General features: G+C 39.7%; 1 protein-coding gene across 5 annotated transcripts; it reads left to right on the top strand.

Annotated features, from left to right (window-relative positions):
* Window positions 1–23: 23 nt before the first annotated feature.
* Window positions 24–25,806, top strand: TBC1D31 (TBC1 domain family member 31). 5 transcript variants are annotated; one of them, XM_061373468.1, is made up of 22 exons: window positions 28–313; window positions 2,193–2,339; window positions 2,815–2,930; window positions 4,652–4,830; window positions 9,042–9,193; window positions 9,610–9,769; window positions 10,001–10,201; window positions 11,363–11,536; window positions 12,367–12,446; window positions 12,549–12,695; window positions 12,965–13,098; window positions 14,080–14,213; window positions 14,792–14,971; window positions 15,970–16,202; window positions 16,821–16,973; window positions 18,121–18,256; window positions 19,198–19,290; window positions 21,407–21,547; window positions 22,595–22,789; window positions 23,221–23,371; window positions 24,288–24,404; window positions 25,449–25,806. In XM_061373468.1, the coding sequence occupies exons 1-22, from the start codon at window positions 237–239 to the stop codon at window positions 25,583–25,585; spliced, it is 3,237 nt and encodes a 1,078-aa protein (XP_061229452.1). In that variant the 5' UTR covers window positions 28–236; the 3' UTR covers window positions 25,586–25,806. The 5 variants fall into 5 exon arrangements, with proteins under 5 accessions (XP_061229456.1, XP_061229454.1, XP_061229452.1 ...); XM_061373470.1 differs by lacking the exon at window positions 10,001–10,201 and having other exon boundaries at window positions 27–313; XM_061373469.1 differs by lacking the exon at window positions 21,407–21,547 and having other exon boundaries at window positions 30–313.
* Window positions 25,807–25,974: the final 168 nt, after the last annotated feature.

A 25,974-nucleotide genomic window follows, 5' to 3' on the forward strand; every position in this document is an offset into this window, starting at 1 on the left:
TGCCGGAAGTCCCGCCTCCAGGAGGAGGAGAACCGGCGTTGCCGGGTGACGATGCCGCCGGTGCCACTCCCGTCAGGCTGATATCTGGGGGGGGAAATAACCGCTTCCTTCCTACTGCTCTCCATTGGTGAAGCGGGAGTGGGCTGTACCATGCGTGCGGCCCTCCCCCCGTGGCGGCAGTTGGAGGAGCCGTGAGAGAAGGCTGCGAGCGCTGGAGCGGCAGCGCTGAGCCGAGTATGGAGAGCTGCGACCTGGGCGACCGCCGGGATGGCTCCATTTGGCACCGCAAGCCCAGCCCGGCGGCACCGCGGGGGTAACGGCATAGGAGGGCGGTGGCGGGGCAGGGCCGGTCCAATCTCACACAGCGCTGCCGGCACTCAGTGCACGGGTGCCGGCAGCCATGGCCCTCCTCGGTGCTGCGCTGCAGAGTAGAGGCCGAGGGTAGGGAACGGAGCGGGCAGGGCTGTCCGAAGCCCACCTGAGCTTTTCTGCAGGCTATTCCCGTTGAAGTCGGAGCAGGTCCCCAAGGAGGCTGCAGTCAGAGATGCTCACAACGTGGGCAGTCATCCCAATTTTTTTTTATTTTGTTTTTCCTTGTACTGGACAAATGCCATTGATGGATTCCCAGACCTTAATCACTGCGAGGGTGGTGAGGCACAGGGTGCCCAGAGAAGCTGTGGCTGCCCCATCCCTGGCAGCGTTCAAGGCCAGGTTGAACGGGGCTTGGAACAACCTGGTCTAGTGGAAGGTGTCCCTGCCCATAGCAGGGGGTTGGAACTGGATGAGCTTTAAGTCGCCATCCAACCCAAACCATTCTGTGATTTAGCCAGGAGATGAAAATGCTATCTGGCCCTAGCTGAAGAGCAGCGGTATACTTTGGAGTACTTGTATGTTGTTAGAACTGGGGAATCTGGATGCAGCTCTGTGAACTCCTAATTTTATTCTCCTGGGTTAGTTTAGTGTCAAGGAACATTTGAAAGGCAGAGAGTGATGTTGAGTAAGTCCTGTGAGATGCTGTAGCTACACTGATAAATACTTGCATTTCGGGGTACTTTTAAAATCAGAAGGCATGCTTCACTTGTGGCTTTTTATTGTATTAAGGACCCTAACATCACTAAATTTTAATTATAGTTTAGAGTAGTTTAACATCTTTCTAATTTCAGTTTTATGGCCCTTCCCTTTTATTGCAGATAAGAATGGGCTTAATAGAATGAGGTGCTATTAGTTTTCCATGGCTGCATGGCCCTTCTTCCCATATTCACTCACACTTTGTAGTATACACCAACAGCTGCATGCATGTGCTGGGTTGTGTATTCTGCCCTCTTAGAAACTGATGTCTCAGACAGCTGTTAGCATCTTATATAGCCGTGGTCACAATATTTGGAAAAAGCCCTGCAATCTTTAATCAGCCTTCAGATGTCCTGTACAGTTTTGGGTGTAAATTCAGAGTATAACTAAATGTCTAAGTGCTGATAGAAAATAATCAGTTTGCCCAGTGTTAGCAAAAAAATCCAGGAGTAGGTTTCCCAAATCCTGTGTCCCGTTTCCTTGAGAAAACTTCGTACAACTTAGTCTGCACGTGGGCTTTGTTTCTTGCACCAGGCTCTATTTTATGCTGACAGCATGCTATGAGGATAGAATGAGAAAAACCAGCAACTCAGATTACATTACATCAGATGAGTAATGATAAAAAAGCCTTTCTTCATGCTTCTGGTGATTCTGGGGAAAAGGTGATCTTAAAACTGATTTCGCCCACATCTAATCTAACTGGTTTCTTGCAGTAATTTATAGCTTCTGAGTTTTCTAGTGTATTTCTTTACAGTGATAATGAAGAGCCAGGTTCCTTGTTGTTCCAGGTTCCAGAGTGCTGAATTGGGCCGGCCTCTAGACTGGTAGAAGATACATCAGCATATATGCTACTATTACTAACCAGACACCACATAAAAGAATAGTGAATGGTAGATTTCCCCTATCTGCTTTACATGTTTCCTAACTACTGTCCAGTACAGTGAATGACTTCCTTTGTTTAGTATATTTTTTATGTTAAAAATACGTGGTTTTTCAAGGAAGATTTTTTCGTAGAACACTCTGAATAATTAGAATTGTAAACCCATACCTAGGAATCCTAGGTTTGGAGAAACATACTAATAAACCAATTCTAACCATGGTTGTTTTGCTTGCTATCTTCACAGAGTCCTTGTAAACATAATTCGTAGTGTCAAAGGATACCATTCAAAGACAATACGTTTTCTGAACGTGGCTTTTGACAGTGCTGGAGATTCTCTACTTGCTGGAGACTACCAAGGGAATATATATGTTTTTCACTTGAATGTAAACAGGTAAGAACATTTCTATCAAGACATGTTAATTGTCTTGACATCTGTAACATTCAGGGGCATGGAACTTGCTTTGGTAGCATGCCACAGGCCTGGGTTTACCCCTCAGTTTTCCATGAATATGGAAATAGCTGCTCCAAAAGATCAGAAATTTCTAACTGTAAGCTGAATAGACAACAATTTCATATAACTTTACCACAAGAAGTTATTCTTTGGATGGTAGCTATGAGCCATGAACTAATTATCTAGACCTAGTGTTGCCATTTGCAGAAATATATTAACCAGTCTTTTCAATTTTATACTGTTTTAATATATTAGCATTGATTTTTAGATTTATTGTAATGAGATATAATTTATTTGCTCCCTTTTGAGTTATTTTTTTCTCAGTGAAATGTATTGAAACTGATTAAGTGATTACTTCACTTGACATTACGAACCAGAGTTTCCTTACGCAATGAGAATGTCTATTTTGAAATAGGTTCAGCCTTGTTCAGAGAACAATGCAGGCTTGCACTGCTTTGGCATTTAATCTTCGCAGAAAGACAGAATTCCTGGTGGCTTTGGCAGATTATTCTGTTAAGTGCTTTGATACAGGTAAGGAGATATTTGAAGGCTTATGATCTGGATTGCTAGAAAAGCATGTATTATTTTAGTGTTTATGTCAAATTTTTGGTAAGATCTTTGATGGAAAGCTTCCTGTGCATTTTATCCCAAAACCAGAAAAGTTTGAGCCCATGTGGGTTGTAGTCCTGAGGGTAAATGAACCCTTTGCATTGTCAAAGTTTCTTCAGTCACACAGGCATCTGGTTAACTAAAGTCTAGCACAGGATCACAATTATGTATGTTACCTTTTTTAAAGTCATTCTGGGTATGTTTGCTTAGAATGAGCAAACATACATGTAAAATCAACCCTAAATCAGTTGGAAGTATGTTAGTTTACAACTGAACCAGTTATTAATTACAGTAAAATATTTGAACAAAGAGGCAGTATACACGAAAAGAACTATCAATACGCAAGTAGGTCTGTATTCTTTAAATACTGTAGATATTTAAAATGAACTTTACAGGCCAGCTGCATGTCTCTGTCTTGATTAGAAGTTAAATGGGTGAATGTATTACATAATACTTCTGTAGAAGCTATATTCTCTAATCCCATGTCATTGCCTCCTGGGTGGATATTTTCAAGCACTAAGTTCTCTGTAAGCGCAGCAGCAGGTCAGCTGGAACCACCCCATGGGCTGTCAGACAAACTACCCAGTGTAAATAGTGTAATTGCCACAAATACAGTTTGATTGCCGAGGGAAGATTAGTGGTCATGCAGTCACAAATAGGAGACAATGTAGTCAGAAGAACCCTTTCCTTAGTATGCAATATACAGCATAAAAACGTTTCGAACTCTAAAAGAATTATTGAGGTGTTGCTTTCTGACTGTGCCTTTCTATAGTCATAGCCCATAGTCATTAAAGCTTTCTTCCGTGTACCTGTAAGTGGTTGTGTAATCATCCATACATATTGTCCACAAGTAAAAACAAGTGGAGAATTTTAACTAGAACATTGAGTCTCAACTTCTAGAGATTATTGTGGGTAATTTGATAATCTTACCTGATCACAGTGTTCATGACATTTTAAGACTGATTCTTAGGTTAAATTAAACAAGTCTACGCAGGAGAGTTGGGCTTGGTCAGCCTGGCGAAAAGAAGGTTCCAGGAAGACCTTAGAGCAGCTTCCAGTACCTAAAAGGGGCCTACAAGAAATCTGGAGGGAGACATTTTACAAGGGCAGGTGGTGACAGGACAAAGGGGAATGGCATTAAGATGAAAGAGAACAGATTTATATTAGATATTAGGAAGAAATTCTTTACTGTGAGGGTGGTGAAGCACTGGCACAGGTTGCCCAGAAAAGCTGTGGCTGCCCCATCCCTGGCAGTGTTCAAGGCCAGGTTGGATGGGGCTTGGAGCAACCTGGTCTAGTGGAAGCTCTCCCTGCCCACGGCAGAGGGTTGGAAATGGATGATCATTAAAGGCCCTTCCAACCCAAAGCATTCTGTGATTCTAAGAAGTTGACTTCCTGTGTGAAACTGAGAATAATTTATGAAAATTATTATGGAGATGAGGAGATGGTTATATTTCTCTGAGGTGTAATAGCTATATGAAGACTGATAAGTTTGTTTCTTGTCTGTGATGGTAAATGCTCATATATGAGGTATGTTAGAAGTCTCTTTCACAGCAGAGTGTTGTCAATAAAAAGTAAACTTGATTCACTTTGAATGATTTTCTTATCTTTTGATATTTTTTTTTTTTCATCAACTCCTGCAGAAACCAAGGAGCTGGTTAGTTGGATGAGAGGACATGATTCTTCAGTGACTTCCATCTCCGTCCATGGCTCGGGCAGGTATGCCATCACTACATCCACGGATACAGCACAGCTGTGGGACCTGGACACCTTTCAAAGAAAAAGAAAGCTGAATGTTCGTCAGTCTGTGGGCATACAGAAGGTGAGTAAAGAGCAGTTGCTAAAGGGTGAACAAACATACCTCAGGAAGAGTGATACTGCATTTTAAAATCACAGTACTTGAAAATATTCTTTAAAATACAGCTGACTCTTTTATATGTTTTTTGGGTATATTTCCTTAACTGTCATCCTGTCATGTGACCCAGATAACTGGAATCATGACTCAATAGTTGCAGAGATGTGCTGGGAAACTTTAAGGAACCTTTATCTTTAGAGATGCTCAAAAGTTGGTTGGATATTGTAGAATCATAGAATACCAGGTTGGAAGGGACCTCAAGGCTTTTCTGGTCCAACCTTTCTAGGTAAAGCACGGGATAGACTAGATGTCCCAGCACTCTTCCTAGCTGAATCTTAAAAGTGTCCAGTGTTGGAGAATCTTGTCACTTCCCAGGGGGGATTATTCCAGTGGCTGATTGTTCTTGTGAAAATTTTTCCTCTTGTGTCCAGTTGAAATCTCCCCAGAAGTAACTTGTGCCCATCACCCCTTGTCTTTTCCATGTGACTCCTTGTAAAAAGGGAGCCTCCACTTCTTTGTAGCCATCCTTTAAATACTGGAACATGGGGATACGTTTTCCCCTGAACTTTATTTTCTCAAGGCTGAATAAACCCAGTTCTTAGCTTTTCCTCATAGGGCAGGCTTCTCAGTTCCCAGTCCTTTGATCACCTTTGTGGCCCTTCTCTGGACCTTCTCCAGCCTGTTCACATCTTTTTTGTATAGCAGGAACCAAACAGCACAGTATTCCAGGTGTGGCCTGACAAGCGCTGAGTAGAGAGGGAAACTTACATCTTTATCTCTGCTGGTGATGCTTTTGTTGATGTTCCTCAGCATCCTGTTGGCTTTCTTGGCTAGAGTCGCACACTGTTCACTCATACTGAGCTTGTGTCCACCGGAACACCACAGATGTCCCTTTCACAGAGCTGCTCCCCAGCCAAGTAGATCCCTGTGGGATGACCTTGACTAACCCAGTTTAATCTGGAAGTTGGATATGTCTTTCGACTGACCCTGATTTGACTGGTAGTGGGCTTAGAGGACCTCCAGAGAGTGATTCCAACCTAAATGATACTGGAATTTAAGGGTGTTGTTAAAAAAAACCCCACAAAACAACACAAAACAGTTTTAGTGTCATAATAGTGACTTCAGATAGTCACCACCACCTACCTCATTCAGCTGTTCCAAAGCTGCTCTTTTTTCTATGCATGCTAAGCACTGGATGTGGGAACAAAGCTGAAAAGTAACTCAGCAAAAGAAATTGCTGCTTTTCAGCCTTGTGTTTTCTTTGCATCACACTTATACTGGAACAACAGAGCAGCTGAGAAAGGTGACATGTTTGTGTCAGGGGGTGGTTTAAGTAGGTCTTAGTGTTAACGCTGCTTTAAACAGGTCTACCTGCGCCACCTCATGTCAAACTGGCATAAATACTACAGAAAATACTGACGCAGCGCCTGAGCTTTGCTTACACGTGTGCTGCTCTGCAATGAATAGTCTTACAAACACCACTTCAAACCAGAGTTCTTACCCTGCTGGTCACTAAGCAGCTATGCTGATTTTGCAGAGAACAAGGCTATTCATTTAAGTGTCTTCACCGTGTTCTAGGTCAGGCAGAAATTTTGTCAGTTTGGAACAGTCACCTAACAATTACTGTGGAAGACCATGAACCAATTTTTGTTTGTTTGTTTTATTTAAAGTGTTGAGCAGTGCACGTTGCTAAAATAATTATGTCTTCCCCCCAAGGATGGCTGCATTTCTTTAGTGGACAGGATTTTCCTAATGTTCAGTATCTGTCTTTGTGGAGGGACTTCTTATTGATAAGTAGCTCTTGGAATTTGGTAGGATCAGGATGTTAGAGTATGGAAACAACCTTTAAATCCAAACAATAGTGACTGTGGTTGAATGGATAGATCACTGTTTAGGAATCAAGACCCTGCACTTTTTATTTTGCTCTACCATTTCTGATTATGCAAATAATCCAATTTATCCAGGTTTCATTTTCCTGTCTTTAAAATAGAATCATAAAATAGTTAGGGTTGGAAAGGACCTTAAGATCATCTAGTTCCAGCCCCCCTGCCATGGGCAGGGACACCTCACACTAAACCATGTCACCCAAGGCTTTGTCCAACCTGGCTGGCCTTGACCGCCAGGGATGGAGCATTCACAACTTCCCTGGGCAACCCAGTCCAGTGCCTCACCACCCTTACAGTAAAGAACTTCCTCCTTATATCCAATCTAAACTTCCCCTGTTTAAGTTTTAACCCGTTACCCCCTGTCCTATCACTACAGTCCCTAATGAAAGTCCCTCCCCAGCATCCTTTTCAACCGCCTTCAGATACTGGAAGGCTGCTATGAGGTCTCCACGCAGCCTTCTCTTCTCCAGGCTGAACAGCCACAACTTTCTCAGCCTGTCTTCATATGGGAGGTGCTCCAGTCCCCTGATCATCCTTGTGGCCCTCCTCTGGACTTGTTCCAACAGTTCCGTGTCCTTTTTATGTTGAGAACACCAGAACTGCACATAATACTCCAAGTAAGGTCTCACGAGAGGAGAGCAGAGAGAAATAATGGTATTTACTCCCATGCCACAATTTAAGACATACAGATAAATGCTTTATTGAAGATCACATTTATTATTAAACCACAGTCCTGACACTCACTGCCCAAAGTTGGATTCTCGCTTGCTGTCTGAGCTGTCATAATAGTGTCGCATCAATCTCTACAGTGTACTTTTTGGTGTCTCTTCACTTAAACCCAGTTGCACTCCAACATACACCTTCTGTTAAGTTGGCATGGGGCAAAGCTAATTAAAAAAGACAGAAACTGAGCTGCATGCTGCAAGAATAGCATTTGGAAAAAAAAAATGATATCAGAGAGCTAAGAAGACATTTACAATGACCAATTCCAAAGCATCACTGCTTATTCAACAGCTGCTTGCAACCATCCTGTGGTATTTTTGTAGGGCAAAGCAGAAAATGAGGAACTGTTCAGTACTTCAGTTTATCAGAATTTAAACTTCATCTATCTGCATGATAGGCATCTGCTCTCAATTCATTGTCTAGACTTCCTCAGGGTCCCTGCAGAAGGACAGGCAGCTCTGTCTGAAGATAAATGACTCTGGTAGATAAGGTAACTCTTTCCCCACAGATAACTTTTGCTCGCTGTCAAGTGACTAATTTGGACTGAACATCCAACTTTCGGTCACTAACATTCAGTGACATGAATCCCATCCCACATATCCAGATTCACAGATTTTTAAGGCCAGAGAGACCATTCAGACCAAAATTCTGATCTTCATAGCACTGACTGTGTGCTGACGGCCAGTAAGTGCTTCAGGGAGTCCCTTAATGTTCACATAGCAGAAGACATTTCCAATTTAGCCTTTGGAATTATAGGTACTAGGAATTTGCTGAAGCTGCATGTGCTGCTGCCAAAATAGAACCTCTCATCTAAACCATTAACTTATCATTAAACAAGAACGTATCTGCTGACATCCAAAAATGTAAATAATCCTTTTTTTCCTTATTGAAACAGATTACACATAAGCAATAAACATGTTCAGACTAATTTAAGGAATATATATTCACAAGCTTTTTGGTTTTGTCTTCATTCATCCTCACAGTAAAATCTGCATTGTGTAATTGGAGATACATTGCTAAACTTTCTACAGCGTTTTTTACTTTTAATAGTTGTATGTAAAACTAAGAAGTTAAAATCTAGAGATGAATGCTTCATAGAGTGCATTGACAGACTGCTGGCACTATCTGAATGCTGAAGCTAGTTTGTAGAGGATGCAAGAAGCAGTTACTTAGTGAGCTGTTCTGGCTCACATTTCACATCCGCTCCTCCTCCTGAGTTCACGTTCCCACCATTTATATTATGCCCTCTCTGGCACTCATACAAAACCTTCATAAGACAGTTTAACAGACATAAAAATAATACAGATAAAGGTATGCTCAATTTTTCTGAGTTAAACTGGCTTAGCAGAAGGTGCAAGTCTGAACCAGTGTGAGGGAGAGTGGGTCTGTTTAGGCTGTGACCAGGGGGGTCTAAGCCTTCCATTGCAGCTGCATTACAGTTACAGTTATACCCAGACTGTCGTGGTTCTTCACTGTTCTATTTTGCTGTGCACTTTGGTCCAATTTAAAGGGTATTTCCTTGACAATATGTCCCTTTTTTTTTTTTTTTGATTTTATGTACTCTTCCAGGTTTTTTTTCTTCCACTGAGTAACACCATCCTCAGCTGTTTCAAAGATAATTCTGTTTTTGCATGGGAATTCGATACTCTTCACTGTAAATACCGTTTGCCAACTCCTGTAGAAGGTTCTGCATTACTTTATAAGGCCTTTGCAGTTACCAGGTAAATTGCTATTTTTAACATTCTAAAGGCAGACTACAAAAATTGTAGTTTTAAAACGTGTTTTCTTTCCTTTCTTGTAATGTTTTGTGGAAGTATTGAGCTATATACTGGGATAAGCTTTTGAATTCTGCTGTAACTGATAGTTTCAGGAAGGATCAATAGCAGCTTTTATTACAGTCCCATAGCAGTCAAAATAAAGTGAGCTGATTTTCAGTGACCACTAAAAAAAAGTTTATCCTTTGCAAAAGCAAATTTTATTATTTAGGAGCTATTTTGTTCTTTCAGGAGAGTAGGACAGGAATAATGGCAGATGCAAAAGTGATTTGAGGGCATAGAAGAAAATGTACAATCTCTTTTGGCTAATATGAACTTGAATTATAGTATTGTGATGGAAACTTTATCTCATCATGATCCAGAGATGGCCGGATTTTTGTAGCTGGTGGAAAATCAAATCAGCTTCACTTATGGTGTTTAGAATCAAAGCAGTTGACAAGAATAATCCAAATGCCTCCAAAAGTACGAGCTGTTCGTCATCTGGAATTCCTCCCTGACAGTTTTGATGGGGGCTCCAACCAGGTCAGTTTATGTACAAATCTTAACACTGGGATATTTGGCTAGCTGATTCAATGCATATACTTTGAGGAGCTTTGGGGGATGCTGGGGATATGGGCCCATACCATGCCAAAAGAAACTTCCTGTGCTGAATGTCGACTCAGTTGCTCTTTTACCTTAATGTCATTGCTGAATTGGGCATTCCTCTTTATTTTACATTGACAATATTAATCAATGAATCCTTTTAACTTATAGGTCCTTGGAGTGTTAAGTCAAGATAATATTATGAGATTTATCAATATAGAAACATGCAAACTTCTTTTTGACATTGGGAGTAATGAAGAGGGAATTAGTACATCAGCGATTAGCCCCAATGGGCGGTATATTGCAGCAGTAATGGAAAATGGTAGCCTGAACTTATACAGTGTCCGAGCTTTGACTCAAGAAGGAAATAAGGTAGAGTGTTTTATAGTTCTTAAAACAGCAGTAAATCCCATTAAAGTTGATACTTGTCTGTATAACTTTTGTATCAGGAGTAGTTTGCAGATCTGTTGGAGTGCCATACTTAACACTACCAATAAAGAAAAGTGGTTTGTAGCGTTTCCTTCATAGTTACTCCAGCCTGTCAAGTAGTATGATGTTTTAAAGTATATATAACACTGTGTTTCTGGTGTTGGGTGGAGGAGGAAACGGTATTTCTTTCTGCAGCAGTTTGCATGGACCACTTTATAAAGAAGTTCTGTGGGAGATGGAAACAGCATAATTATGCTGCTCCTGTTCCGTTTCCTATAGGAGGTGTTTTGCAACTGATGCTCTTTTAAACCACAGGCATGAATGGTGCTTTTGTCACTATGATTTTGTTGTTCTTACTGTGTTATTGGATACCAGCATCCATCATTATGACACAATCATACTCCTAATCCTTCCTAAGAAACAAATGTTCTAAATACCAGTTCTTATTTTATTAAAGTAATTTATTAATGGGAGTCAGGTTTCTAAATCCAGAATTCCATGTATCTTTAATCACCATGCCTTTGAAGTAAACAGTAACCAGCTTCGGATAATGACGGAGTTGGAGCGGAGGAAGGATGTGTGAAGATGTCACACATGCATTCCATCTACACTTCTACTGCCGGTTTGACATGAACTGGGATATCCACTTACTTGCTTTCCCAATCTCCAACACTGAATTAATGCCTTGCTGACACTGGAGACTAATTAAAGTTTGTAAAGGGCTTTTGTATTCTTTTTAACTGGTGCTATAGAAATGCAAACTATTCTAGTGATCTTGAGAAACTCACTAAAAGTAAATAACCTGAAGAGGATATGATACACATTTATACTACACTGAAATTATATTTCTTTGTTTGCTAAGCAGGGAAATAACATGATGTTTGGGTTGGTTTGGAAGCTCTCACAGTCTTTCTAGTTTAATACAGCAGACTTATTCTCTGGCATACTTATTTAGGAGTACACAGACCATATATATTTATTTATGGTATAAATGTGTCTCTTGTTATGGCCACCAAGCTCAAAACTATGGCATAACGTAGAATAAACAAATTACAGTGATTTTAACGGAGATATTTTAACAGAGGTATTTTCACTCAATATTAGCCTCCACCACCCGTGTTCAAAGTAGAAGATTGGTCCAAGTGCACATCAGAGGCAAATAAATTGACCATGAGAGTGACTTCAGGGAGGTCGAAGAGGCCTTGTAAATTCAAAGGAAGCAAAATTCAAACCAGACTGATGAAACTGCAAGGGAACGCATCACTTGAAAATAAAGAGGTAGGAAGAAGCTGTGGATATTTTGTTCTCCGGTCTGCAGTATTTAAAATTCATTGCAAAAAAAGTATGTAGTTTCTTCCTTTAAAGAGTAAGTTCAGGCACTTATTCACTTGGATGTTTGAGCAGAGAGGGAATCAAGGGAGTTTTAGTACCTTTTATTCTCTCTGTTTAGCCCATACTCCTGTATGGAACGCAGGCAGAGCTGCCTCCAGTCAGCTTGTGCTACCTCTGAAGTTGTTCAAGCAACTTGTAACATATTAGGATATTTGCTAGATGAGATCTGCTGCACTGCTAGTGAACTGCCACCTCTAAAATGTCTGCCTAGAAGTCATTAAATTTTTTATTAATTATTTAGAAGATGAGTTTCTGTTACATTTGTTTCCTGTTTGTCATCACTGTGCCATCTTCTGTTGCATCTCATGTAGATACATTCTCATGTATATACACATATATATACAGACACATATCTGTATCTGTACATATCTACCTGTAACATTCATTACAATATGATCTATTCTTTTTGTCAGTATTCCTTATGGTTTGGCTATATCCATTATTTAGTAACGTATAGCTTAGTCACTTGGGTCTAATGTGCTTCTGACTGAAATCGGTGGTAGCTGTTCTTTGAGTTCAGTAGTAGGTGAATGATCCGAATTATCTTTTTTGTTGTTGAAATACCTAGGTTATGTAACAGATAGCAGTATGTGTTATTCTATGATTCTGAGTTAGGAACTTCAGTATATCTTTAACTACTGTCATGGATTAGAGTGTGAACAAAGATATTATGTGATAGAAATCCTTACACTTATTGTTGATCCCCTATGTTGTAGAATGAATTGCCAGGAGGATTAAACAAGAAACGTCTGCAGACCTTATTGAAAGGATTTGGAGAATATCCAGCAAAGTACAGGTATTTCTGTGTGCATGTTCATGCTTGCACAAGACCAAAGTGCTTGTGTTTACTGGCGTATGAAAGAGAAATTGCTTGACTAAGTGTGCCTTTTAATTGCAGGATGTTTGTTTGGCGTTCCTTATTACAACTTCCTGAAAACCACTTGGCATTCAGTAGCCTAATAGATAAGGGTACCCACAGTGCATTTGTGAATATTCAGAAGGAGTATCCCGTCAAAAATAGGAAACTTCTGAGAGTTTTACAGAGGTAAAATACATATTTAGATTTACTTAAATACAGATTTTTGTTATCATATAGTGATCTGAAATGTATCCAATAGCTGGAATCAGCTGTAAGGAAAATTGTGGAATGAACTAGTAGTGTGCTTACACAATTTTGTTTTTGTAACTCATACAATTCTGCGTCTACCTTGTCATTTACAGTCTTTCTATGTTGTGGTTCCAAAATGCATATTATATTTTTGTTTGGTTTTGGATCGATGTTTTCTACATCTTCGTTTGCTTTTTTTCCTACAGGACCTTATCAGCTCTAGCTCACTGGTCTGCTATCTTTGCTGAGACACCTTATATTCCTTTGCTGGCATTCCCATTTGTAAAATTATTCCAGAACAACCAGCTGATCTGCTTTGAAGTTGTTGCTACAGTAGTAGGTAAGCAGTCATTTTAAAAACTCAACTATGCTGCAACATGTTTAAGCTTTCCCATGCAAAAGAGCTTTTCCTGATGAAATGAGTGAGGTATTTCCTAAGAGGTCACCAGGCTCTCTTCTGAAGGTGTTGCCAGGAATTAATATGTAGCAACTGTATGCTTGAAACAAAACCCTCCTTATAAATAAAACATTAGGCTTCTTTTTGCAGTGCTTCTAGCAAAAAAGTTAGTAGTATTTGTAAAGTCTGATCAGCAAAACCAAGTGCATCCAGTATAATAACTGCAATCCCTAAGACGTGGGAAAAGTAGTCCCATCCACCCACCTTCTCACCCGCTCCCAGCCAAAAGGGAATGATCTCAGTTAAGGTTTTACTGTGTTTAGTTGTCCTAAGCATGTGGTAACTCCAAATTAGACATTTGGCTGAAAGCTGGCTATGGCTGTGTTCTGAAGAAACATTCTAAATTAAAGTGCTTTGCACTTAAATTAGTTGTTCCAGCTGCTGCTAAATCTACAGAAGATATGTGCTGCCAAGCATACATACCCACTTTGCAAACACATGCTGTTAGTGAGTAAGTATCCAAGTTTACTGAAATTATTCTTAGTATGTTAAAAATTACTTGATCCAGGCTGTAGTTTCATGAGACACAAATACCAGTGTAAGTATTCCCATCTGCCTCCAACCACTTGTCCCACAGCACACAGATTTCTTTTACTTTTATTTTTGAGCCAGATTAGTTCCTCAGTCTGGTTCATAGTGAACTGACATAAACAGTCATGCTAGTGCAGCTGGAGGAGCAGTGAACTGTGGGCATGATTTAGGAGTAAATGCAAGGAAAGAGGAGAGATGGGAGTAAATTAAGTAGGTTTTGCTGTCTAAAACCACCTCTTAAATTCGTAGCCTTTATAACTAAACTTTAAGGTTGTCAAGAGTCCATTGCTCTGGATTACAGTGGACTGTGTTGGGCTTTTTATTCTCTTTCAGTTAATTTTTGTCAACACTGGTTTGAGTATTTTCCCAATCCTCCAGCTAATGTCCTTGGTATGATGGAAAATGTTTTGGCACATCATGACAAAGAACTAATTCAGCATTTAATAAAATACAATGTGACTTCTCAGGTAATGCTCTAACCAACTTCTGTATGTGAAATAGACTGCAGTGAATGAGAGTGCATTAGTGTTTGATTTTGACATAGTTCTTGTTGAGGGAGTTCTCATTAAATAACAGTGGATTATTTAGGAGTGTAGAGAATATATCATTGCTTTCCTGCAGCTTTTCATTTTCCATGATCACAAATCTCATACATGCTATCACAGTTAGAAGTAATTTGGTTTTGAGTCCACATTGCTTGAAAATCTCTTCATCAAATTATAACTGATTTTTTTTAAGTGGAGAGTGATGAATTAATTTTGTAATCCTTATTTATCATTAGGGATTATTTTAGATTCGCAAACCTGAACAGAAGATTCAGACATCCAGTGAAATAAAAAAATTACTTGTAACCTACCCATGTCAATTTTGAATGTTTGTAGTGGGTGATATAACTTATCTTCAAATATTCTAAATTAGTTCCTGTTTCTGTAATAAATTGACAGATTCGTGGTATAAGGCAAGAAAAAAATCATGTTTCTTGTTTAAATGGAATGGCAAAAAAAATACTAATGGATTATTTTGTCAATTTTCCCAAATAATGCAGGTTTATGCTTGGCCTCTTCTAGAAACACTGTTCTCTGAGGTTCTAACAAGAGAAGAATGGCTGAAAGTCTTTGACAATATCTTCTCCAACCATCCTTCATATTTTCTAATGATTGTCGTTGCCTATATCATGTGTTCCAGAGCTCCCTTGCTTCACTGCAACCAAACAGCAGATTTTGAGGTAAAAATTTTCTTCCTATTTAAATCAGTCATATGAAAGAGTATCTACAGAGACGTGTAACTTTGTTGTTATGGAGGTTAGAAGGTGTCCTGGGTTCAGCTGTAACCACAACAGAAGGACGTTAATATATTATAAAGTGTTTCCGAACGACGTCATCTGGTACCTGACAAATATACAATAATTGAGTAAAACGTTGAGCAATTTCCTGCAGTTTCATGCAACAAGATACTTAAAAGCTTTCATAAGCTTTCTAATGACACTAAAAGCCATTTTGTAAACATCAGTAGTTCATCAACAACAAAATAATTCTGCCTTGTCTTGGGGATCTGCTGGGATTCTGCCCATGGAGACAAGGCACTGTCATTCTGTCATGTTGTTTCATTATTTTGCCAGATTTGCAAAATTAGACAATATTATTTGACATTCTCTGAAGCTAAGTGAAAATATTTGCTAATGCTTAGCTTTGCGTAGGAGGAGGGTTCTTAATATGAAATATCTCTGTAAGCAAACAAAGGATTCCACCTTGAAACTGTGCTTGTGAGCCTGTCATCGACAGGCGTCAAAGAGACAACATTATTGTTATGTTAAAGATTTTCTAGGTGAATTAAGGTCATTGACAGGAAGAGAAGTCCTGCAGGAAGAGGAACTTTGAAGCTTTATGTTTGAGCACCAAAAGTTGAGGAAGGTTTATTCAGTGGTAGGAGAGTCTGTGCAGGCAGCTGAACACTCAGAATTCACACTTAGATTTCTAGATCCCATAGGCAACTCCCATTTGAAGAGACATAAAGAACCAGAGCATATTTTTACAACCTGAAGAGGTTTGGGTCAAGTCATTTTAACCAGTGATACTTTACTAAGTGGTAGGGTAACTTAATAAACCCTTTTAAATCAACTTTTGAAATACAGAACTTGCTAATTTACCTAATTATTCCCATATAGGCATATTAAGAATTTGCTTAATCTTTTGTAGAATGTAAATGGAAGCATGTCTCTTACAGTATTTCTTTCATCATCGTAACAATCTGGACATTAATGTTGTGATTAAGGAAGCTTATCATCTTATGGAAGCTACACCACTAGATATCCATCCACAACGTATGCTTGATGACTTCATACCACTTACAAAAGGACAGTACCCTGTATTTAATAAATATCCAAAGTTCATTGTGGATTATCAAACTCGGGAACGGGAAAGGATCAGACAGGATGAAATTGAATACTTACGAGAGAGGTATTAAAGGGAAGGCTGAAGACAGTATCGGACTGGGAGGGACAAGTGGACATAATTGCCTTTTTCTGTTGCAATGTGTATGCTTGAGAAGAGAGACAATTAAGAAAATTCTGGAAGATGACTTTAAATAGCTAGAAGATGACTTTAAAGGTTAAGAATTGTTTGATTTGACACATTTTTAAGTTAAATTGGCAGTTTTTTCTTAAACAAAACTGTTTGTTAATTCACAGAAAATACTAAGCCACAAGTCTTAAACTTTGAAGCTTATAAGTCAGAGCCTAAACGACTCTTCGCCTTGTTATGTCCAACTTTGTGAAGGGCCTGGAGTTTTTAGCTTGCTATTGAAATCAGTGGGTACCATGACGCCAAAGCACCTTTAGAAAATAGTTTTTGTTATGAATGTGAGGAAGAAAATATCTGCAGTTATCTGAAATGCTCTGTTGTCTCTTAACAGTCAGTATTGTAACTCTTTCTCATGTACTTTATCAGTACATAATGGGGATGCCATACCCCTTCATCTCATTTCAGTAATTCTTTGCTAGTACAGTCATCAAATTCTAAATAATCAAGCAAGTTCTTGATGCTTGGATTGAATTATTAATGTCATCTTCCATTTAGGCAATTAGCACATGAATTAGAAGTTAAAGCACAGGAACATAAAGCAGAAGATGAAGCCTGGTACCGAAAGCAGGAGATACTTCAAGAAGCTGAAGAACAGAGGCGAAAAATTCTGCTGGAAGAAGAAGAGAAGCTGGCAGAACAGAGGCAGAGGTATTATGAGAAGTACTAGGGGCCTGGGTACTGTACCCTGTTATTACATTTTTAGCCATGAGTAAAGAAGAAATAACCACTAATTTGTATAAATTGTAATGTGGGAAAACAGTGTGGTCTGGTGGGTCAGATTTTGGTGTGGGAATTAAGTGATCTGGGTTGTATTACTGCCCTGCCTGAGGGAATACACCAGATCAGAGGCCAAGTCACTTCATAGTTTTGTCTTGGCTCGCAGCCTTTTGTCAGTCTCTGGATTGTGAATGCTCATAAACAGTCAATTGCTGTATGTTTGCACACTGAGACTTAAGCCTCATACTGTGGGCAGACTCACATTGCAAATATAGGAGTCTCTTACAGTATCAGTGATTGTACACATCCTTGCGTTTCTAGTGGAATAAGGAAGAACACTGCTTTATGTGTCAGTGAGTAACGAGTTGGTTTAGTACTGAAGCTGAACTGTTAGTTTGTATATGTTGCAGTTGTAAAGGTTTAAGGAAATTTCAACATCTCCGTAGATTTTTAGATCACCTGCACATAACCACAGAATCACTTAGGTTGGAAAAGACCTTTTAAGATCATCGAGTCCAACCATTGTCCAACCATTAACATAACACTACCAACTCTACCCCTAACCCATGTCCATAAGTGCTACATCTACAAGTGCTTCTCTTAAACCTCTGTAACCTACAGAGTAAGTTGTAAGAGGCAGCGAGCCTTTCTTGCAGACTAATGCTTGAGACTGTAGTTGTGTTCCTTGAAAGAGTTTGATATTTTCCAAGTAAAGGTAGGGCTAATTTTGTGCAGAAAGAGATACCAGGGCACTGGTAATTATTCTAAGGAATTGTTTCGAGTTCTGGATGGTTGAAGTAGTAAACTAGTGCTTATTAAAGTAGAACAAAAGTAGGGCACGGATCTTAAAGCTTATTAGGTACATTGCTATTAGAGGATATCTGTGTCTGTGAATTTAATTTTGTCTTGTAAATGGAAACTGGACAACTTACAGGAATGAAAGCAACTGTCCTAAGCTTTCTAAGTTAGAGATTAGCACGTAGTAACTAATGGATATCTGCAATGCAAGTTTGTGCTCTGTGGTACTGACCTTTTATATATACAAGTTCTCTTGTTTCTGTTTGTTTCTGCTTTGAAGACTAGCTGCTGTGAAACGAGAACTGAAAGTAAAGGAACTACAACTTCTAGATGCTTCGAGAAGGCGTTTTCTGAAATACCAGCAAGATCAGCGTCAAATGGAACTGAACCGTCTTAATGATGAAATCATAAGAAAAGCTGAGTATTGCTGAAGCAGTCATTTTCTTGAAGGTTTATTAGTTAAAATAAGCAAGGAAAAAATGCATAACTAAAATTTCAGTTGATGTGCTGTGATTTGTAAGCCCAGAGGTGTATTTAGCATCAGATAGACTGCTTTAAGTGGTAAACACATAATTTAACAGTTTCATTTGGCACTTAACTGTGTTCCACTGGCTTGCTTTAACTGGCAAAATTCCTGGGAAAAGCCAGATTCATCTGTATATTGGCAGTGATGAAAAACGTACTGAGATCCTTAAAGGACTAGTGAATTCTCAGCTGCCTGTGGGCTGTATGTCCAGGTTGCAGATTAACTCTGCCATTGATGGTGAGACTCCGCAGAGGCCTCTAGCCAGGCCTGGCTCTGCTCCCATGTTACTAACTCAGGCACCATGGCATGCAAATGCTGAGGATGGAAGTTTAACCTCATGGGCATAAATTGAGTCTTTGCAGAGCCATTCCTTGTGCCTCAGCACCACACTTTGCAGAGCACAGTGCAGCTGTGTGCTTGTTTCTGCAGTGAGGGCACTATAGGATTCATTAGCTCCAACTCAGCACAGGTTTTGCCAGATGCAGAGTGGGCGCTTCCCTCTCTTGTGTACTGTCCTCCACAGCATTCTGGGCTCAGAGACCCCTTATTCAATTTGGAGCTGCATCTGGCAGGTTATTAGCACTAGATCAAGCCTGATACTTCCCTAACATGCCCAGCTGGATGCAAAACTATGCTGTGCCTCTTCCCCATCTTGCCCTGTGCTTTTGATATGCAACATATTCCATTACATGTTCATGATATGACAGAAAGTGAACTAGAACTTAGAAGTAAGGTATGGCTTGGGATTCTGGACATTCTCCCTGATACTGTTTTTTGAGGGAGAAGAATTTCTCCCTCATTGTATTTTCATGTGTTTCTCTTCTCCTCAAGGCATCCATGAGAGAGCAGGAAACAGCTGCTACTGTTCAAGATGCAGAAGTACGATGGATGGAACTTGAATCACAAAGACATCTTTTTGAGCAGGTAATTATTAGGGAACCTTACAGATGTTTATATCTTATGATTCTTCCTTTACATTTCTCAGATTCAGTTGTATTCATTCAACCAGATTTTGTGAGGAGAAACAGGGACTTCTTCCCCCCTTTCCTCTCCGATACCTTTTTTAGAAGAAACACTCCGATAAAAGCATTGGTAGAACTCACTGTTACTTGTTTTTCTGAGACAAAATGCCCATATCCTCCCTATTTTATTCTTCTCTTGTGCACAGGTACCACATGGTTGTTGCAGGGTTTAGGTGTGTGTTCAGCTGGTTGAGAAAAGTGAGGAACATGTAAATAAGAATTAAGTCTAGAACAATATGTTCCTCATCCCAGGAACTCCCACGTTTTCATCTGTGATATCCAGATAGTCTACATTTTCTGGAGAAAACAGTATAGCAGATTGATGTAGTTGATGAAAAAATGTCTAATTGACAACATTAAGCAAAAAGGAAAGGATGGTTTGTGGGGAATGTGCAGTTGCTTTCTCAAACGATTGACTTATAATTCAGAAATATAACTACTGAGTAGTAAAGGGTTTTAATCAATAATACTGTTTAAAGTTAAATATGGGTTACTAATTATAAATAATTATTATAAATGACTAAAAAGGAAGGCTGTCAATGGAAGGTCTTAGTAATGTCTGTTTTGCTTTGAAACAGTAAGTTTAGTGTTTCAAAATCACATTTACATGTGCCCCTCTCACGTATGTATAGATCCAATAGAATGCAGGCAGATACCCAGATAGCTAACCCGTATTCTGAAAATAGTTAGGGTTGGAAAGGACCTTAAGATCATCTAGTTCCAGCCCCGCTACCATGGGCAGGGACACCTCACACTAAACCGTGTCACCCAAGGCTCTGTCCAACCTGGCCTTGACCACCACCAGGGATGAAGCATTCACAACTTCCTTGGGCAACCCATTCCGGTGCTTCACCACCCTTACAGTAAAGAACTTCTTCCTTATATCCAATCTAAACTTCCCCTGTTTAAGTTTGAACTCGTTACCCCTTGTCCTGCCACTGCAGTCCCTAATGAAGAGTCCCGCCCCAGCATCCTTACAGGTCCCCTTCAGATACTGGAAGGCTACTATGAGGTCTCCATGCAGCCTTCTTTTCTCCAGGCTGAACAGTCCCAACTTTCTCAGCCTGTCTTCATACGGAAGTGTGTGTCTGTTTCTATTTGGCTTTTTAAAGCTTTTGGCCGTAGACTTTTTATAACTTACGCTGGGCTAAATTTCTTTTAGTGTTTATTTATTAAATACACACCCAGCTGCACTGTGGCTACATAATGCAAACCAGACTGAACTCATTTGTGTTCCTGTACATGTAAAGTCAGCTGTTTAAGGGAACTAATTTTCCGGTGATCGTCCTCTTTAGGCTAGAAAGGTAGCAATTATTTAACTAACTGAGGATATATGTCTGCCCACAAGAGTTTGGGTAGACAGGCATTGCCTGCTATGTCCTGAACTGTTTCTCTACCATTAGTGAGAGGCTGTATTCAGGCTTAGAAGGCCGAGTGTGCTAACTTTGATTCAGTACCCTGCTGACTGCAGGCCTGGGAAGGGTTGTGTCTTCTCCAGAAAACTGTGCAGATTATGTCCAAATGAATGAGAAGAAAAGGTGGTGTGAGCTAAAACTCTATTTCTAGATCTGCTGCTGATTCATGCTACTTTGGCAAATCATCTGCATTCAAGATGATGATGTGTTCATTATAAGGCCTCCTACCATGAAACATGATTTGTATTTGTGAAACATTTTGAGGTTTTGGCTAAAGTGTGCCATAAAAGTGCAGAATATTTTCACAATGATTCTAATTCATTTAAGTTGGAATTCTGCTCTTATGCTCCACTGTGACACAGGGAATGGAACTACATCAGTATCAACCTGTAAAGACCACTGTGATGACTCAGGCTTAGTGTAATTCCAGGTGGATAAAGCAGCAGGGTCTATTGCTTTCTTGCACAGTTATGATCTGTAGTGGGATAAGATTTCTGGATATAGGCAAATATTTTTTTAATGAAATTTTAATAAATGTTAAAGAGACAGAATTACACGAGTTAGTAGCTTAGCAACAGTAACTTACATTTGTGTGTTTGGCAGCATCTAATCAAAGATCAAGAGACAACAAAAAAGGAAATGAAAGAAGAGGTGGATGCCCACCGAAGAAAGGTGGATCTGGAAGATCATCTTGTACAGAGATTGATGAAAATACATAGAGAAGACAAACAGAAACTTCAGATGGTAAGATGATTGGGTATTAATGTGTATTTTGGGGAGTTAGTATGCTAACTGCAAGTAGTACTAGTTAATATCTTAACTGCAATTAGCTAGTTGAAGGTAATATAAAAATATTTTCTAAAGGCATTTCCAGGTACCTTTACTAATAGATTATGATAATATGTGTAAAGTTCTGAGGTTTTCAAAGATCTGAAGGAAGTGTCCAAACAGCTATATATATAATACTGAAATTCTCTGGGCCTGCCATGAATATTGACTTTACTTAGATCTTGGAAGGCCTGTAAGTAAGGCATATAGAAGTAAGATTCAGAAGTGCTTTTCAAAATAGTCATCCTCCTGTTAAGGAACATGTTTTATTTGCAACCATCATAAAACAAAAGTAAGCCGCAGAGGAGCTTTCAGTTGGTAGTACTTGGCAGGAAATTCAGCTGTAGAAGCTGTCTTCTAGATCACAGTAATGAATGTGTTTAGCTTGACATTAGGAATTGTTCAGATTGTCAAGCTCAGATCTTGTAACTGCACAGTTGGAAAAATAGTTGCAGCTAACCCACTGCCCATATGCTTGGCATCTGCATTTATATTTTGTCTAGAAATAAGCATATGGGTCTGACTTTTTGTAAACAGCCTTTGATTTTTGGAAGCAGATGGATGTGGGTGGAAGTATTGGCATCCAGGTATCAGTCTTATGTTAACTGCACCTGGAAGTCATATTAAATGCATGCTCAGAAAGCAAAACTCCCAAAATCATGGAGAGAGTCGATGCTTTATTCCAAAAGATTTTTAAAATACCCCAAAACCAACAAAACACAGAACAAAACAAAGCCCATCAGTAAGGGAAAGAATAACAAGGATGAAGCAGCAGAAAAAAGCCCTGATAGATGAGACAGCCTGTGGTAGTGAAAGGAGGAGTAGCACGGCAGGTACAGTCTCCCAGCAGGAGCATCTAAGAGTGATACTGGAGAATGTCAGTTCATCTTGCCTTATCTGTAGGTAAGGCTGTGTACCTGAAACAGACTAAGTGGATTGATGGTAAGAAGGATGTTTTATTAGGTGGCTGAAGAAAATTTAGCCCAAGCAGAGCAGAAACTTCTTGACACCGACTGGAGGTTGCAGGTGTTGCATAAGTTAAGGCATGATGACCAGGCCCGAGAGAAGCGTTATGAAGAGATAGCCAAGCTCCTGCATGACAACAGGGTGAAAGAGGCTGAACTGCTCAAGGCCATGAGGGAAGCAGAAGAAAAAAAGGTACTTGCATTATTGCTTTTTCTAGGTGGGACTGACACAAATGTAACTGTCTTTTGCCCATAACACGGTAGTGCGTAAACCTGAAAGGTATTGAAGAAATACCTTTTGTTAGCAATCTCCTTTCCTGTTTTGTCTGGAAATTTCTGGAGGCACTAAAACAAAAATCGGTAAGGATATTTCAGATTTAGGAAAGAAGTTGCTAATTCTCCAAGTTCCTCTTTTTTTCCTTTTTTCTCTGACCCAAGACTTTTTTTACCTTTCTCTAGGTGTTTGAGTAAGAAACTTTTGAAAAAGAAACATTCACGTAGCTTAATAACACATATTTTGATTGAAAGGTGAAGTGTAATCTGTAAAAATCTAGATGGTTTCCTTTGTTGTGTTTTCCTTGCAACACATCTGTTGAAGACACATTTAATCTCTCTGTTGCACAGTGGGAAGAAGTTATACAGAAAAAAGCTCAACTGGAGGAAGAGCAGAAGGCTGCTGCTGCTGCAGATGAGCACAGGAAGCAGTTTTTAGAAGGCAGAATGAATGAGGCGTTAGAAGTAGCCGAAAAGCTGCAAAGAGAAGATGGCTATTTTGGTGAGTATATAGATAATGGCAGTTCTCCTGTGTGGGTGTTGGCATGAAGCATTCAGCAACTGAATAAAAACTAAGTGTCCAATATTAGGAATAAACTTAAGATTAACTCCTTTACATAAGTGTTTTTTGGCAGTATTCTTCCATGAAACCAGTGTATCAGCCAGAATTGGAAAAGAATCTCAGTTTGGTATCTACTGCTTGCAGCAATATAAATGGCATTTTTGGTAGGAGCACAGGTTCAGCTCAGCTTACGCCAAATGTAAAATCACATCCCTTAAAAATCCTCTGTCAAATAACACTGTCTTGTGGTGACTGACATACAGTACTAGAACAAGAAGTGACTTTGCCAAGTGTTTATTCACAGGGAAAAAACACTTAGTGCTTCCAGCATTGGCCAGCACATCCTTCTCAAATGCTGGATTTTGTGTGGTTTTGCAGATGTTTCTACTATGCTCCCATCTCCACAAGGCTCACACAACACTGGTGATTAGTAGTCGGTGATTGGTATTGCTTTGGGTGAACATTTTCAGACTTTGCCCTTATTTCCCTAATGGTTTTACTATAAAGCAATTTGCAACTGGAAATTATTAAAATGGGTGCCTCCTCCTAAAACTGGAAGTAGGAGTAGCCATATTCCGCATGATCTTTGTCAGAAGATTAATTATACAGGAAGAAACAGCATATGTGGAGCCATAATTTCTGAAAATGAAATGCAGTGATGCATATCTTTGACCCATAGAGTAGGAACATTAACTTCTAATTCTGAGCAAATTGTACTTGCCATTAGCTGGGGTGAATGAGTGTTCCAGTTTTGCTTCCTGGAGGAAAACTGTTTCACCTCAAGCTAGAAAAATTCACTAGAAATTTAAACACTTTCTGTTTAATTTACGAAGAATCCTTCTCTCCATTCCCACAGAGAGACTATGTGATTTAAAGACCGGACCTACAGAGAGAGGGGTAGAACTCCAGCAGGTGCCAATGTCTGGAAACATTTGCCTGAATGATTTGTCCTCATTAGAGTCATCATCACATGGTAAGTTCCTAAGTTAGGACCCTCCTTTCTTTCACATTTCATTTCAGAAGCATGACTGGAACAGCTCATTGTGCAATTGAGTCATTATTAGTTGTGTAGGTGTTTAGTGGATAGTAAACCAGTTTATTGTTGTGTTCTATTCCACTCCTGAAAAAACTGTCTTTGCTACCAGGGGCAGCACAGATAGGAAGTGCCTGGAAGGTGTCACATCAGTCCTATTAAACCTCAGCCCAGCTTAATCCTGTCTGACCTGATCATTTTACCTATACTTTTTTTTGTCTTCATAGTTGTGTGTGATATGGGGATGTTGAGAAGATGCAGAACTGTCTTTCATTGAAGTCTTACTAAGAGTTAGAGTCTGCAGTCATTACCTCTGAGCTGTCGTAGCTGCTCTGGCCAGTGAAAGCATAATTTTAAGCCATATGTCTCTAGGTACAAAACTGTGTGTACAACAGGAAACATGTTATCTATGGCTGGCCAGTGCAATCCTCCAGCATCAGACCTTTTTGGAGCAAAAGAGAGGCACTGCTTTCAAGTCTTAGGGCTGTTTCACCTCAGTGGTAGTAATAAAACAGCATTGCTATGCCAGAAATATCTGCTTTCCAATAAGCATTCACAGTACTTATGAAAAATCATTACTTGCAATGTTAAGTGTGAGTTTCGTGTTTCCCTAGAGCATTCTATTCTCCAGGCTGAAGTACCTTAGAGCAGCCTTGCAATTGCTAAAGGGGCCAACAAAAAAACTGTAGAGGAACTTCTTACATGTTCCCAAAGAGTGAGGACAAGGGGCAATGGCTTTAAGCTGAAAGGGGGTAGATTTTAGATTAGATATGAGGAAGAAACTTCTCACTGTGAGGGTGGTGAGACGCAAGAACAGGTTGCCCAAAGAAGCTGTGGATGTCCCATCCCTGAAAATGCTCAAAAACAGGTTGGAAAGGGCTTGGAGCAACTTGATCTAGTGGAAGTTGTCTCTACCCGTGGCAGTGGTGTTGGAACTGGCTGATCTCGAAAGCCCCTTCCATCCCAAACCATTCTGTGATTTAGACAGGAGACAAGGAGACCTGGCACGCCAAGAGTGGGAACTGATGGCAGAAGTCCGACGGCTCAGACAAAGGCTGACCTCGCAGGCTAGAACCAGACATCCTCCAGCTCGACTCCCAGCTACACCATGGACGCCTTGAGATGGTTTGCTCAGGACCTCAGCTGTATATTCAAATTATTCATCAGTGGAATGCTAAATATGTATAGTACAATTACGGATCAGAGATTCTTTATAGTAAAGGTCTTCAGAAATATTTTTATATAAAAATAAAAATGCTGACTAGAAAAATGTGTGTTTGTAACCTTCTCATTTTCTTAGTAACTATAACACTATTTTTACTTATGAAATAAATCACTTTTTGCCATCACGTTATTATACCTGTGGTATTTGTATCACTTCTCCTGGTAGATGCCATGACTTGAAGAAAGAAACCACAGTTAAAATGTTGGTTTTCTCAGTGATGTGTTAAATGGATTCTGCAAATTGCAGCAGTGAAATTTGCAATTGGAGAAAAACATCCTTTCCACT

The sequence above is a fragment of the Neopsephotus bourkii genome, unplaced genomic scaffold (genome assembly GCF_033783945.1).
Source record: "Neopsephotus bourkii isolate Nb327-2 ecotype Australia unplaced genomic scaffold, CSIRO-AGI_Nbou_v1 NB_1630, whole genome shotgun sequence".
Lineage (NCBI taxonomy): Eukaryota > Metazoa > Chordata > Aves > Psittaciformes > Psittacidae > Neopsephotus > Neopsephotus bourkii.

Bases quoted from the DNA above. Each gene is read 5' to 3' on its own strand.
- TBC1D31 (XM_061373468.1), top strand. From the start codon at position 237: ATGGAGAGCTGCGACCTGGGCGACCGCCGGGATGGCTCCATTTGGCAC. The intron at 12,696-12,964 runs GTAAAATACATA...TTTTTCCTACAG, and splicing joins CTTCTGAGAGTTTTACAGAG to GACCTTATCAGCTCTAGCTC. The intron at 14,972-15,969 runs GTAAAAATTTTC...TGTCTCTTACAG, and splicing joins ACCAAACAGCAGATTTTGAG to TATTTCTTTCATCATCGTAA.